Source organism: Phaseolus vulgaris, chromosome 2 (assembly GCF_051622355.1).
Source record: "Phaseolus vulgaris cultivar YP4 chromosome 2, ASM5162235v1, whole genome shotgun sequence".
NCBI classification, from domain to species: Eukaryota; Viridiplantae; Streptophyta; class Magnoliopsida; order Fabales; family Fabaceae; genus Phaseolus; species Phaseolus vulgaris.
In genome coordinates, this window is record NC_143499.1 from 1,896,425 (window position 1) to 1,911,519 (window position 15,095).

The 15,095-nt window shown below is 35.4% G+C and overlaps 2 protein-coding genes across 3 annotated transcripts; one reads left to right on the plus strand and one right to left on the minus strand.

Moving 5' to 3' along the window:
• Positions 1 to 118: 118 nt before the first annotated feature.
• LOC137810092 (F-box protein SKIP2) lies at positions 119 to 2,150 on the plus strand. Its single transcript, XM_068611220.2, has one exon. It carries the CDS (start codon positions 332 to 334, stop codon positions 2,024 to 2,026), a length of 1,695 nt encoding a protein of 564 aa, XP_068467321.1. The 5' UTR covers positions 119 to 331; the 3' UTR covers positions 2,027 to 2,150.
• Positions 2,151 to 4,640: 2,490 nt separating this feature from the next.
• LOC137810083 (phosphatidylinositol 3,4,5-trisphosphate 3-phosphatase and protein-tyrosine-phosphatase PTEN2A) lies at positions 4,641 to 14,287 on the minus strand. Of its 2 annotated transcripts, XM_068611206.1 has the most exons (13): positions 14,034 to 14,287; positions 13,209 to 13,650; positions 10,120 to 10,221; positions 9,973 to 10,029; positions 8,861 to 8,926; positions 7,391 to 7,567; positions 7,205 to 7,291; positions 7,040 to 7,104; positions 6,896 to 6,972; positions 6,073 to 6,119; positions 5,849 to 5,979; positions 5,467 to 5,536; positions 4,641 to 5,332 (listed from the first exon to the last, which is right to left on the minus strand). In XM_068611206.1, exons 2-13 carry the CDS (start codon positions 13,629 to 13,631, stop codon positions 4,811 to 4,813), a joined length of 1,824 nt encoding a protein of 607 aa, XP_068467307.1. In that variant the 5' UTR covers positions 13,632 to 13,650; positions 14,034 to 14,287; the 3' UTR covers positions 4,641 to 4,810. The 2 variants fall into 2 exon arrangements, with proteins under 2 accessions (XP_068467307.1, XP_090154171.1); XM_090298045.1 differs by lacking the exon at positions 5,467 to 5,536 and having other exon boundaries at positions 4,641 to 5,426.
• Between the last annotated feature and the right edge of the window lie 808 nt (positions 14,288 to 15,095).

Consider the following 15,095-nt stretch of genomic DNA (forward strand, 5'->3'; position numbering starts at 1 on the left):
CCATTTGGGGAAGACTAGAAGTTGTGAAATGCATGTGTTTGAATGGAAAAAGAAAATTGACCTAAAATGTTGAATTGGAAATCACATGGAATTAAGGAAATATAAGTGTATATAAAGCAAAATAATGAATTCATTGTATAAATGCTCTTATTTTTTTTAATTAAACAACTCCTACTATCTTATATATATATTTTTTAATTTATTTTTAAACGTGGAGTATGAAAATGAAAAATAAAAAAAAGGGTAAAAAAAAAAGGAAAGATGAAGGGCCAGGTCCAAGATGACAGAGACACGCAAGCCCACTATGGCGTACCTGGGCTGACTCTGATGCATGAATCCATACGCAAATCTCGCCCACTTCCCCGTGGTCGCGCGTGTACCACACGCGCCTCCTTCCTTAAGTTCAATGCTTCTCATTCTATTAAATCCTTCAATACCTCTCCGCCGCTTCCTCCTCACATTTTCCATGGGACAGTCACCGTCCACCGCTGCCGCGCCAACGCCGGACCTCAACCGCCACCAAATTTCTCAGTTACATTCAAGCAGCGATCCTCCCGATTTCGAACCCGACCTCACCATCCGTCTTTTCGACGATTGCTTGGCGGTGATCTTCCATTTCCTCAGCAACGCCGACAGGAAAGAGTGCTCTCACGTCTGTCGGAGATGGCGCCGCGTGGACGGAGAGAGGCGGCACCGCCTCTCGCTTGTCGCTCGGCCGGAATTGCAAGAGCTCGTTCCCTCCCTATTTGACCGCTTCGACGCGGTCACAAAACTCACTTTACGAATAGACCGGAAGTACGCGAGCTTAAACGACGACGCTTTGATTATGATCTCGATGCGGTGCAGGAACCTCACGCGTTTGAAGCTGCGTGGGTGCCGTGACGTAACGGAAATTGGAATGGCCGGCGTAGGCGATAACTGCAAGGCCTTGAAGAAGCTATCGTGCGCGTCGTGCATGTTCGGCACGAAGGGAATCGCGGCGCTGCTCGATCGATGCGTAACGTTAGAAGATCTGACGTTGAAGCGGCTCCGTGGGGTCCACCATATCACCGAGGTGGAGGTTGGTGCCGCGGCTTCGTTGAAATCTATATGCCTGAAGGAGCTCGTGAACGGTCAAAGCTTTACGCCACTTGTGATTAGTTCAAAGAAGCTTCGAACTTTGAAGGTGATTGGGTGTACGGGGGATTGGGATGATACTCTGGTTAGGGTTGGGTGTTTAAACGGTGGGTTGGTTGAGATTCACTTGGAGAAGGTTCAAGTTAGCGATGTGGGACTTGTGGGGGTGTCCAGGTGTTTGGGGTTGGAGACTCTGCACGTTGTGAAAACCGCGGAGTGCTCCAATATAGGGCTTTCGATGGTTGCTGAGAGGTGCAGGCTGTTGAGGAAGATTCACATAGATGGGTGGAGGACTAATAGGATTGGTGATGATGGTTTGGCTGCGATTGGCAAACACTGTTCTGATTTGCAGGAGCTTGTGTTGATTGGTGTTTACCCTACTTTCTCAAGCTTGGCGGCGATTGCATGCAATTGCAGGAATTTGGAGAGGTTGGCTCTTTGTGGGATTGGAACCGTTGGTGATGCGGAGATTGAGTGTATTGCTGATAAGTGTGTTGCACTCAAGAAGCTTTGTATTAAAGGGTGCCCTGTATCCAATGCTGGGATCGGAGCTCTAGCTTCAGGATGTCCCAATTTGGTTAAGGTTAAGGTGAAGAAGTGCAGAAAGATTACTGGTAGAGGGGTAGAGTGGGTGCGAGAACAGAGGGTTTCTTTGGCGTTTAATTATGATGATAGTGAAGTTGAAGCTTTGGATGGGAGTGGAAGTGATGGGGTTGGGGGAGCTCATGATGGTGTGGCAGAGGCTGAGGCAGAAGCTGAGGCGGAGGCTGAGCCTCCTTCAAGTAATAACAACACCCGATTGACAATGTTGCGAACAAGGTTGGGCCTTTTGGCTGGTAGAAATTTATTATCGTGTGCCTTCAGAAGGTTGTCTAACATTGATAATGTCTCTAGTAGCAACTTTTTATGATGTTAGTAAGAAAGTAGTAAACATGTTCTTGCCATGTTGCCATTCCCCAATTTGTAAGATGAGTTCTAATGTTGATTGCCTGTCTTTGCTGTGTTGGTTATATGATTTTTTGTTTTCTTTTCAACAGCTGATAGCAGCATTTCTATTGTTAACTAGATTTGTCAATGATCCTCGTTGATTGTCTCATTTCCATTTGTTGTAGATTATTTCCTCTGTTTGCCTCTAAACTGAACACTCGGTCTAGTGCTTGATAAAATCTGCATATTTCACCAAAAAGACAGTACAAATTGTGTTAAATCTCATTTGCTATGTGTTATTTTGTGGACGGTGTATTATATAGTTGGGGATGAGAACTCAAACAGTGTATTATATGGATGGAAATGACAATTACTTTTTTGAGTTTTGACTGAATGAACATTATTCATTAACTAATATGGTAGAGAAAACAAGCCAAAAATTCAGTCCCCTAACTTTCCACGAAACAACTTAGGTGCAGTATTTGGTGTGGTTTTCATTAATTAATATTTAGTTTCATCTCTCCCTTAATTTAAGTTGATTTTGAAGATTGGTAACTGGGAAGCGTTAGGCACATACTGTAAAATTGTGTAAACACCAATGTTTTGAGACTCGAGGATCGAAAAGAGGATTAAAAATCGTAACTCAAGTATCTCATGTAGACTTGATATAGACTTGAAAGAGTTATTATTAGTAATTTAGTAAATGAAAAATTATATTCAATACATAATTAACACAATTAAATGTAGGTTCATAATTTATAAAATATTCATGCATAACGCAATTAATAATTCCATAAATGTTTAATACAAACTATTTAAGGAAATCCTTCTTATTAGTTCTCTTCTATATTATCTTTAATGTTATCTGACATGACCCTCATTATTATCTCATTATTATGAGGAGGAGCTTCCAAATCATTCACACCTACAACGATACCACCTTTGCTAGCATCTTCATTTTCTTTAATTTTCTTTAACTTCAATTAAGATGTCTTCATCTAAACTTGAATTTACTTCATTCTCCTTCCTAATCCATTTATCATCAAAAGCAAACAAAATCTTTAATATTATAGTCTTTTGATTTTGCCATCATAAATACCACATCATTCATAATCTTTTGTCGTAAAAGATTTATTTTCTAAATGTGAACCTAAATAATTATAAAATTAGTTAACACAACATATTATTCACTCAACAATAATTATAAAAGCAATCTCATAAATTTAAATTCTTACTTTCTTTAAAGCTTTAATAGTAAAATTTTGTAATTTCACATGTTCATCATATGACTCTCACCATTATGATGGAGTTTTGGTTTTGAGTGTTTCCCCTCATAATTAGCTTTAAACCCACATCATTGTACAACATGAAGTAATAGCTTGTAACATGTAATGAACTATTCAATTAGTTGTCTCATTTTTTATCAATGGTTTCTCAAAGGGAATGTAATTAAGTAAGATAAAAACAAATAAATTAATCTTTAAAACAAAGTCTATATTTCTAAAAAAAACAAATTAACAATGAGTTATTATTATGGCATTTTACTAACTCCATTGAAAAGACTTTGTATATTTTGTTTAACTATATTCATCGCTTCATAAATAAATCTCATGGTTGACTGGTTTCTTATATGAATCTATCATGTGCAACACCTTAATTAGGGAAATAACACCCTTCATGCAATTCAAAATATTTTTTCAAATCTCTTATCCAATTTCAAATTTTCCACAAACTCTCTATCTCTAGTCTTTACAAAATGATTAGATTGTCTCTTCTTGGATGTGAACATCCTAATAAGTGACCTTTATTTTCATTCAAGCATCCCAAAAGTGAAATAAGAAGTGGCAAAACGAGTATTGGTTGGTCTTGCCAGATCTATCCCTTTAGTATATTTGTGTAACAAGAAGATAAGACCAGATCTTGAATAGATGTAGGTTGTGATTTTCTTACTATTGACTATTGTCTTATGAAGTCATATTTTCTTCTCTAAATCTTCCAACATTAAATCAATGAAGTGTGCTGCACAAGGTGTCCAATACAATTTTTTCCTTTTTTTTTCATTAACAATTCTCCAACTATCTTGTAATTTGTTGCATTATCGATTAGAATTTAGATGACTTTTCTTCTCCAATTTCCTCAACAACATCATCCATCATCCTAATTTTTTTTTCAATTGTCTTGCATATATCAAAAACATCAATAAACTTAAAAAAAACCCTAAACCCCTTAAACAGTCCACCTATACACTCATTTTTCTTCCAATGTTTTCTGCTCCAAACTTGTTTCATTGTACTACGAGTATGAAAGTATACTCACGCTTTTCACAATATACATATACACATACAACCGTGTTACAATTACAAAAATATAAAATTTAATACAATATTAGTATCATTTTTAGGCTTGTTTCTATAAGATATAACTAAATAGGATTAAAATTTGTCATGTTGATTATATATATCATCGGTGTGGTCATGTCCCATATTGGTATATTGTATTTGTTACCTTTTTTTTTTCTTGTTTCAACTCACAATAAACTAATATGATTTGTATTTGTTACCTTTTGTGGAATTCTCCAGTCGACAGTAGCACATAACTTAGAAAACTTAAAAGAATCACATAAATATATAACTTAAAAATATACAAGGTGTGAAAAATTAAATAGAGGAAAGTTCATTTGACAACAAATAGGGAGAAACCAATGAATTCCGTAATGACTAATGTCTTTCCTTAATAGTATTGAAATGGATCGGCATCCCACCTCCTTTCAATCACTCTCAAAGTCTTCATCCCCAAAGGAAAAAACTGAAGCATCTGCTGCAATTGCCTTGATGTCACTTGCCCCTACAGATCCCACGTTTGTGCTGCTATTGCCTGTATGAATTTTGTGATGTTTATCTGCAGTTGATTCTTCAGAATAATTGTCTTGCCTGCGTGCCTCATGCTGTAGTGACAACCGATCCGTTGTGTGTGTCAACATCCCTACATGGTCTGTTGTCCCCTCAGATACTTGATGAGGTGCCATAAATTTGTACTCAGTTGCAGCTTTCTTGCTTTGTGTATCTCGGCTCTCCTCTTCATCACTGTCTGAGAATACATCATCATCTCCAGTTCTTGGGAGTTTACTCTCAGTTGAATTAGAAGTAGTAGGTTTTGGACCAGGTAGGGCACTGGTTGTGTTTCCGTCAGATCCTTTGCTGGCGGGATTGGCTTTTGTTCTTGCAGGTAGGGTGCCATTATAGTCTATCATGACAACTTCCACCCGGAATCCTGGAGCGGGGATCTTCCTCTGAAGGATGCAATAGTAAGGTTTAAATTATCATCAGGTTCAGAGAATAAACCAATAACGTAAGTAGGGACTGCAGCAAGATACTGAGATAAACCTGCATACAAAATAAAATTGAAAAGAAGTGAATATTTTACCTTGTCGAACCCATCAAAATCTGAACCATCTAAAATTTTTCGATTTTCTGTCATTGTTGTATTCATCCAACTGCCAAGAAGAATTTGTTACATCAAGAGTTAATTTGTATATCATACACATCTTTTAAGAAAACAATTCTATGATATAGATTGGAGTAGGAATGAAAATAATTATCATAATATAATATTACGTCATCATGTTAAAAATATAAGACCGAATATATACACTGATAATTTTTTTTACATCAAAATCACTCTAAAATGTCACAATATAATCAAAATGATTCTGATAAGTGAACGAAACACATAAATAAAGATGATTCTCATAAGTGAACGAAACACATAAATAAAGGGGCTGAAAGAAACAGGTTTCTGAACAAACCAGTAGAAATCTCCATGTCTATCATTAAAATGAATTTTGAAGTCTCCTACCAACTCCGTCAGACCAGGTTCTCCTGGTAGTGCAAAAACCACAATTCCTTTCTTCGGTGCACTGATCCAGAAATCTTCTGGCTGCAAGTGAGTTTAGAAAGTAAATTCAGTAATCAAATTCAAATCCATATATTAGCAAAATTCAGAAAAGATGGGATAAAAAATAGCATGTACCAATAGATCTTTTGTTTTGGGATGGTTTTTTGTGGCAAACAGAACTCCTGGGAATAAGTTAAAAACATCAGGCTTTGTAGATTAAAATGTCAGTCGTAAGAACAACTTCACTATTTGCACGAGAAAGTACAGTACAAAGATTCTTGTAGAGGTAGAAATACATGTCAATTACTTTGGTTTATATTCAATTGGGAAAAGATACAGGCACTTTCAAGTTAAAAAGTGCAACCATATTAAAGGTGGACATCTGAAGTTCTGAACCAGACCGTCAGATGAATGGTTCAAATTTCTAGCTTTATGAGATAATATTGAGAACTTATTTTTAGCTGTCATCTCATTTATGTCCATTCGTGCATTTACTCCTTTACCAAGTACAGCATTAGTTGACTCCACACAATGTCTTGTTTATAATTGTACCATTACATTTTTCCTTTTCTCTCCATGCAAAACTTGGAATCCAATACTTTTTTGGGTAGATGGAGAGAAATAGGTTAGATGGAAATAAGTACGTAGAATGGAAATAGATGAATAATAAATGTGAAAGGAAAGGTGTGTTTGGTTGAAGAGAAATAGAGATAAGATGAGGAGAGAGATAAAGAGATAAGTAGAAATAGGTAATAAATAGTACGACAACGCATTCCACTATTTTTTTAAAATTATTTCTCTTCCTTTCTCACCGAACACACCACATTTTTTTATCTTCACCCATCCTCTCAACCAAACAACGTGTAAGTGATTTTAGTTTTGCTAAAAAATGTGTTGAAATTCACACTAACATTACTGAGAATGACATGAAGAGAAAACAATGAGATTTACTACTTACCCTTATGATCAGAAATTGTAATAGATGGTCTAACCCAATAAGGGCACTTGTGAAGCCGGAACCCTCTAAGTATGCACCTGTCAAAGTCCAAATTAAGAGGAGCCTTCTTCGATTCTAGTACATTGTGACAAAATTACATCTTACCTTCGTCCAGGCTGGACTTCTCCATTGAATTGTGTTAAAGTCCGTTCAAAGTATTTTACATATCTCTAAAAAATTACAGAAATAAATGATTTTAGAGGAATATGTCCAAAATGGAAGAATATATCACATATTTAATAAAGCAATAAACCAAAATTATTGACTGACTATTTGACTAGGGAGGACTAGAGCCTTTCCATCTACACATCTTTTATGGTTAAAGTAATCAATGGCTTCTTCTGCAGTTGGGAAGAACTGCAAAATGATATTGACAGTCAAAAAATTGAAAAATTCAGAGTGAAGAAGAGCACAAGTAAAATTCCAAAGTCTTTGAAGTTGATTATCATGACTTGCCTTTAGAAACAAAAGAAGACAACATATCATCAGTCCAGTCCTCCCCATACCAGCTTTACAATGAACAACCACCACATTTTGAATATCCTCCTTCAACCATGAATATGCACTTTGACAGAATGATGCTATAAGTTGAATAGGAGGGCAATTATGATCACTAAATGGGAAAGTTGCAACCTGAAAACAATCCCAGTACGTTAACAGGACAAACAAAAATATTACACTAATTTAATTTGATATAAGAAATTGTGACATCTGCAAAACCAAACAGGAACAAAAAAAGTCCAATAATAATTTCTCCATATTTATATGCAAAATTTTAATGTTCCTATGTGAAGTTGTCAGACACTCTAAAATGTTGCTAGAGTTCCTCAGGGAATGGCATGGCAATTGACTGCATTTGAGTGTAAGAAAGCTGCAAAAGTTGTCAATAGGATCTTCTAAATACTTCTGTCGAGGATATGCAAGGTACTGTCATAGTATACCCAATATCAAAGACCAAAGTTAGACAACTTAGAAACAAGCAGATTTTTTCTTTTTCACTCCTGTTTTATTTTACATTAATCCATTATTCCCTAGTCATATCTCCAAGCTTTTCCCAACAAAAGGATGTGGCTGTTCAGAATGTAGTAATATATAGTTTGAGGTATAGGAGAGGAAGGGGGGGTCCAATAAGAGGGACGACTAACATAAGCTTATGGTTTTGTTTTGTTTTTAATAATTTCATAAAGTTCCTTTAAAAGTGTTGGAGATCCCACATCGACTAAAGATTAGGACATTTCATAGTTTATAAGTGGGTGCAAAACTTACCTTATAAGTCAGTTTTATGAGGTTGAGTTAGGTTTAAAGTCTATTTCTCAACATGGTATCAAAGTCATTTCAAGTCTATCCTAGTGAGTGTTTGTTGGACTTATCATGTCTATCCTAGCGAGTGTTTATGAGGTTAAGTTAGACTTAAAATTAACTTCTTAATAAAAGGTATTTTATTGATTACATTAAAATTATTGAAGGCTTAGTATTCAATACATATTAAAGGTTCACAGAAAGATATATTAATTTACTAGAAATTGAGACTAAATTAAAGTTTAGAATGTCCATTTGTAAAAGGGATACAATTTAGAATACTTTTTATTTCTTTTCCATTGTTATTTATCTTTACCAGGTCCCATGACATAATTTAAGAAAAAAAAAATGACATTTCCTTTCTATTTGAGTGTTTTGGAGCAAGAGAGTTACCATCAGCCATTTAAAACATTTAAAAATACCAAACTCTAGATAGTTACATTTACAATCATAAGCTCTTGGCAAGTTGACTCAAATTTCCAACTTTAAGTAGAACATAAAGAACAAATGCACTGAAAGAGCAGGTGCAGCACACTGAAAAATGATAGGCAACAGTCAAAATTATTACGCATCAATACCAGTACATCAGTTTGATTACTAAAGTGAAGATAAAGATGAAAATCACACCTTCCCCTGGAATAATGATCCATCATATAACCTTTCTGAACAAAGATTGTATACTTTGTATTTACCCTGCACATCAAGGTTTCGAAAGAATAAAGTTTTGAGAAGATAATTAATAAATTATCAACACTAAGTGCATGAAGACACTAACTGTAGCAAACCATTTAATGACACAAGAAAAATGAGTAATTGCACAAATTTGTAGAGGAAGTTAGAGTTTTTAGAACTTTAGGTACTCAGTATCCATTTACATGCAGTAGAAGAGTTCAAGAGCCTGTCAATTATAATTAGATGTAGGGCGGTTGTTTGGTGTTGTACATTAACCCAATTGATGTAGCAGGGTTATTTTATATTTTGGGCTTAATTACATTTTTGTCCCCATGCTCAGTTTCTTAATTGCTCAAAGAACTCAGCTCAATATTTTATCCAATGATTAATAGAAATGTAATAAAGGTGTGGCATATTCATTTGTATGAATTAGCAAAGAAAAAAGTGTCTAAAATATGTAAATAACAAAGAATGTATAAAATAAAATAAATATCATTTTATTTAATTATTCTACATTTTTTCCTTTGTGAATCTATACCTATCAATGATAGATTACACCACCTCGGTAAAAATTCTATCAGTTAATGGATGAAATTTGGGGTGGGGGAATTAATTTGAACAATTAGGAAAATATGATGACTAAATGCAAGAAACTAAAACTGCACAGACTCAAGTACACGAGCTAAAAAAGTAACCAAGCTTATAATTTACAAATGTCTTTCAGATTCTATTGTATTTACATTAGATAGCTAGGATCTTATCTATTCAAAGGGTTAGGATTTGTCTATCTAATGGATTCTGAACAATATGAATTGTGAAGGGATTTAATTTAATGCCTTTAACAGGGGATATAGTTCACATTTTCCAATAAAATGTTTTCTTCTATGTTGCTGGGCTGTTAACCAGAAGAAAAGTAGTATGTATAAACCCTATACAAGAATCCCGTACTTCCAATGTGTTACTCAAGTCTCATACTAGCAATTAGTTCTCAATGCTTTGCTAAATTCTGAGTGCGAAATGGATGAGCAGATAATAGGATCCCAGGACTGCAATAGATAATATGTTACCTTATGATGTGTTTCAAAAAAGTTGATCACTTCTTCCATGTGATTGCGATAGAACCCCTGAAACATAGTTACTCCTTAAAACAAAATTGAATGATAACTGAGCTTGGCTTGAAAATGAGAAGCAAGGACTGACTGTCAATAATATACCTCAATGTATCCAAAAATTCCAGAGCTAAAATCACCAGCCGGAAATCCCATAGCAATTATATTTTCAGTAATGTATGTCATATCCAAATCAAATCCATCTTCCTGTTTCAAAGAATAAGAGCTAAAATATTAAAGTACAACAAAAAGAAAGCAACATGGAAGGTAACTCATTTTTTAAGAAAAAACAAATGTTTCTTTCCAAAATTCATTAAATTTGGTAGAAAAATGTTAACTTGTATCAGAGAGAGTGTCATCTACACATATGATGCATTGACTAAGAAGTCAATACCAATTTGATTCTTCAATAAACAAATTCAATATAGTGACCATTTCCCTCATGATGCTTTATAAATAGTGGGAAAATCAATATTTGTGTTATTAAGAATGTTAGAAGACAGAACAGATCTTTAATAGGAGGTAATAAACCTAAGATGAAGATACTTGGAAAATACATTTCGAGAACATGCTCTTCTTGCAACTATTGTAGCGAATTTCAAAAATCTCCTATAAGATGTTTTATAGACCTTTTTTCTTATACATATGTGCACCGAAAAGCAGAGCATGCCTGAAGTTTGGTACATTGCGTGAATTATTTGATTGGTAAACAGCAATATGCAGGGATGGGGGATCAAAATCCAGCATATTTAACTTGATGGGATTCATGCTAATAAGGAACATTTTGTGTATTAGTGTATTTTTATTACCATTTTTTGTTAGAGACCAAACACCAAATCAATGAAGAATAGAAAATTGAGAGAGAAAATTCGTTATCAGTAGATGATGAAAAAGAACTACGGAAAGAGTGAACTTCTGCCATAGAGCGGGGTTCCTACACATAACAATATTTGTTCTCCCCAGACACTCTCTCTTTCGCTCCTGAAATACCATGTTTTGGGCCTTCCATTTAAGTCCAAGCTCGCACTACCAGTCCTATCAATACGGGCTTCATCAGGAGGAGACTTCTCCCCAAGTCTAAAGTCAGGGAATTGGCTTTTCATGCTAAATTCATTCTCCCAGGTGGCCTCTTCCTTTCCTTGTCCCTGCTGTTGTATTAGCACCTGACTTACAGTATTCCAATCTTTGTTGATCACCCTGTGAGCAAGGACCGCTTCTGGTACTATACTGAGTGCATAATCACTGGCTAATTCTGAAGGAAGGACTCTTCTACTTTATAGTCTTCCACAGTTTTCTTTAATAAAGACACATAATATATCTTAGTTCCTCCAGGCAGTCGCAACTTATATGCTACTAGTCCTATCCTAGTCAACACTTTAAATTGACCACAATAACGTGGCCGAGTTTTAAAAGCACCCATTCTCCTATCTCAAATTTCCTTTAAGAATGCTTCTTGACCGATTGATTTTTCATTTTGGTTTGGACTCTCTGCAGTTGATACTTTAATTGGCAAAGTGCCTCTACTCTATCTTTCAACTCTCAGCAAACAACTTCAACTCAAACTTCTCCTGAAAGGAAGCGATGGAGAATAGGAGGCTTTCTGCTATACAAAATTTCAAATGGCGTTTGTCCAGTGAAGCATGGAATTTCTTATTATACCTATTTATTACCAGAAAATACCACTTTTTTTTTCAGAAGTTTTTGCTTCGTATATGACTTTTAATTCCCTCTTTTAGACCATGAATGAAGTATCCAAAATACTGATCATCAGATAGATGAAGGACTTGGGCAGTATAGCAGAAATGGTCCCCAAGTTAAAGCAACCTTCATGGAATTGTCCCCAAGTTAAACATATGTTTTCATTCATCAGAAATTTGAAGAAATGGATGGCAAATCCGTCCATATACAACTGCACCAAATTCACATTCACATCGAGGTGAGTTTCCAACACATATAAATACACCTCAACTTGAATAATCCACCCCGCAGGATGTCTCAATTCAACTTTGACAACTCTACCTTCTCGATGGATAGACGAAATTCATCCAATAGGTCACTATGTAACCCTGTCATCCCCCTAGTTGCAGACCCATCACCACTTGTCATCCCACTATTGCCAAGCAAAAACTCCACCAACTTTTCATGGTGGGCTCAGACTTCAGCTCAATCATGAGCATGGCGTTCTTGAGCTTTGTTACTTCCACCACCAAGGTTGTAACTTTAGCTTCTATCTTATTTGGTGACATCTGCTGGTCTTCCTCACGAATTCGCAGGTTGGACCAATTTATAAGAGACCAACAGAATAACAAATAATAGGAAGTTGAGACGAAAGAAAAGAATCGTTATTATTAGATGATGAAAAAGAGTTACAGAAAGAATGAACTTCTTCTGCCCCAGATCGGGGCTTCTACACATAACAGAATGTGTTCTCCCCTGTCACTCTCTCTTTCAGTCCTCAAATACCCCCCAATTCTCACATCATGCAGTTACATCCTTTGCCACATCACCCCCTACTTTAATACCCTTGTTTCTCCAAACATAAACCCTACTGTTTTCGGCCTCCCATTTAAGTCCAAGCCCGCACTACCAGTTCTAACTTCTATCCCTTTTTAATAGCTACCAAAGTTGTACACAACTATTATATAGTAACCAAGACGTTTTAACAATTAGGAACATGCCAAGAGGTAGAAACCATATAAAAAGATTTTTGTTTTCTTTTTAAATGATTTTAAAGACTGCTTCATGGCTTGTCCATCAGTATATTTTGAGAGAAAAAATGATACTATAAGATTTGTTATAACTGATACATGTGCAATATAACCGGGAATAGCACAGTTAGCAGCAGCATTAATAGTATCATTCAGGTGGTGTGCCTATTCATATAATAAATTTTAAACGGAAGTTGCTGCCAGTGCAGATAAATAGTTACATAATCCTAACGCAAAAACATATCAACAGAAAAATATATAAATATAAGGGTCCAGTTTTTATAACCACAATTTGAAGAGGGAGAGATGACAAAAACAAATCATGCAGATGCAGGTATTGTACATGTGCTAACACAAATGCAAGTGACTCAACCAACAGATTTGGACACGATAACATAAATCAGTCATATGATTTAATTTAAACCCATGTAATGGACGTCAAAGAGGTAAAACCAAACTAGGCGCGAAATTTCGTTGTCAACTAACCTGGTATCTACGTTTATTTTGTGAGACAATATGGCGTGCTTTGACCTGGACAGCTTTTACTGCACTCTTGGAAGAGTCCATCAACCCTTTGGTGAAGGATTCAATCAAATTAGATTGCTCAGGTCCTGAATTGAGTGGAGGAGCAGTTTCTTTTGACTGCGTTCGCAATCCAAGCCCACTGGCCAGGCGAGCAAAAGCTGATATGCCTGTGTTTTCGGTCTGTGAATCCTGTTGTGCTGGTCCAAGGCCAAGACCTGGGAATTTCAGATTTCTTGCCCATGATGACATGCCAGAAGCAGGTAACGATGATGGTGAATCATGTGCATTGTTAATCTGTCCAGTCACTTTGGTTGAGTGTTGCTCTTCAGCATTAGAAACTGGAGGAGTAGGTTGAGATGAAGAATGAGCTGAAGCTGGTTCCATGAGTCACTCAAATGCAGTTCTGCAAGGTGTAAAACCAATCTAAGTGAAGAGCAGTTTACCTTTACACAGCTAACAGCAAATTAACTAAGTAAATAAATAAATTAACACACATCATACAGTGTTGATGGAAAAATTACTATATAATAGTACTACACAAAGAAAAACATCTACTTCACGCAAGCTAATTACTCTCATAATCTAAGCTGTTCATAAATTGAATCAAAGCAGTGCAAAAACGTCGGCGTCGGGAATGTAAACAGAGGGATCTGAAAATGGATACAGGTTAAGCAGATTTGCGATTGAAGAAAGCAATTATTATACTAATTTGTAAATGTTGCAGATACTCGCTCACATCATAGATTCAACAAATTGAAAAGGCAGAAGAAGCAGTGGATCGCTTACGGTAAGTGGATGGTGATGCAAACTATTCGATCTGTTTTGCTGAGAACAATGGCTTTGTGAAGGGCAAACACACGATTTGTGAGTTTGGGAATTAGATCAATGCAGTTCGATTGAAGTCATCAGCAATTACACATCGGAAATCAAAGGGAAAAATGATATAAACAGTGCAAAATGAAGATTCATATGAACAGGTAGACCGTTGCTTATCTTATAATCCACCATGGCACCATTTTATTTTATCATAATACATAATTAAAATTAGGGTAGCCACAATAGTGAATTAAAGTCACCCTCCTCCATTTTGTTTATTCTTTCCAATCACATTAATAATTTTTTTACACATAATTTATAAGTTAACTATTAAAAAAGAATTTTAAGTCTAACTCAACCCATGAAATCGGTCGGGTTGAGTTAGGCTTAAAAGTCCACTTTTAAATATGATATCAGAGTCATTTAGAGTATATCCTAGCGAGTGTTTGAGGGTTTATCAGGTCACCTACTATCGGCCGTTATCAGACCACCCATAATATGTTATCCCACCCACGAGCTGTCACTCTCGACATGAGAATGTGTTGAAGATCACACATCAACTAGGGATGAAGACAATTCATTGTATATAAATAATGCAAACCTCACCTCATGAGCCGGTTTTATGGGGTTGAATTAAACTTAAAGTTTACTTCAAACTATTGACGAGGTTAATTTCATTGAATGATGAAAAAATTATTTATAAAATGGAAAAGGAGTCATAAAATGGAAAAAGATTATATTATTCCAATAATGGTAAAATAAAAATATTATATGAGCAGGAGGTTCTGTATAATATTATATATAATATAAGTGTAAACTAATAAAAAAAAATAGTAGAATGGAGTCATATTTTAAGAAATAAATTGTGGTGTACTCTTAAATGCCACAATAAATTATTTATCCTATTTAATGTATAAGTCATTTGAAAGATAAATTAGTTTTAGAGGTGAGGTTAGATATTATTTTAAAAATACTTTTGAACGTTTTGAAATAACAATTTTACAGGATGTTTGAAGCAATAACCGAAGGCTA

What these genes read in the sequence shown, in the direction of transcription:
- LOC137810092 (XM_068611220.2), top strand. Translation starts at nt 332, where the DNA reads ATGAATCCATACGCAAATCTCGCCCACTTCCCCGTGGTCGCGCGTGTA.
- LOC137810083 (XM_068611206.1), bottom strand. Translation starts at nt 13,631, where the DNA reads ATGGAACCAGCTTCAGCTCATTCTTCATCTCAACCTACTCCTCCAGTT. An exon ending in AAAATAAACGTAGATACCAG is followed by an intron (nt 10,222 to 13,208) that starts GTTAGTTGACAA and finishes TCTTTGAAACAG; the next exon opens with GAAGATGGATTTGATTTGGA. An exon ending in TACAATTTCTGATCATAAGG is followed by an intron (nt 6,120 to 6,895) that starts GTAAGTAGTAAA and finishes ACTTATTCCCAG; the next exon opens with GAGTTCTGTTTGCCACAAAA.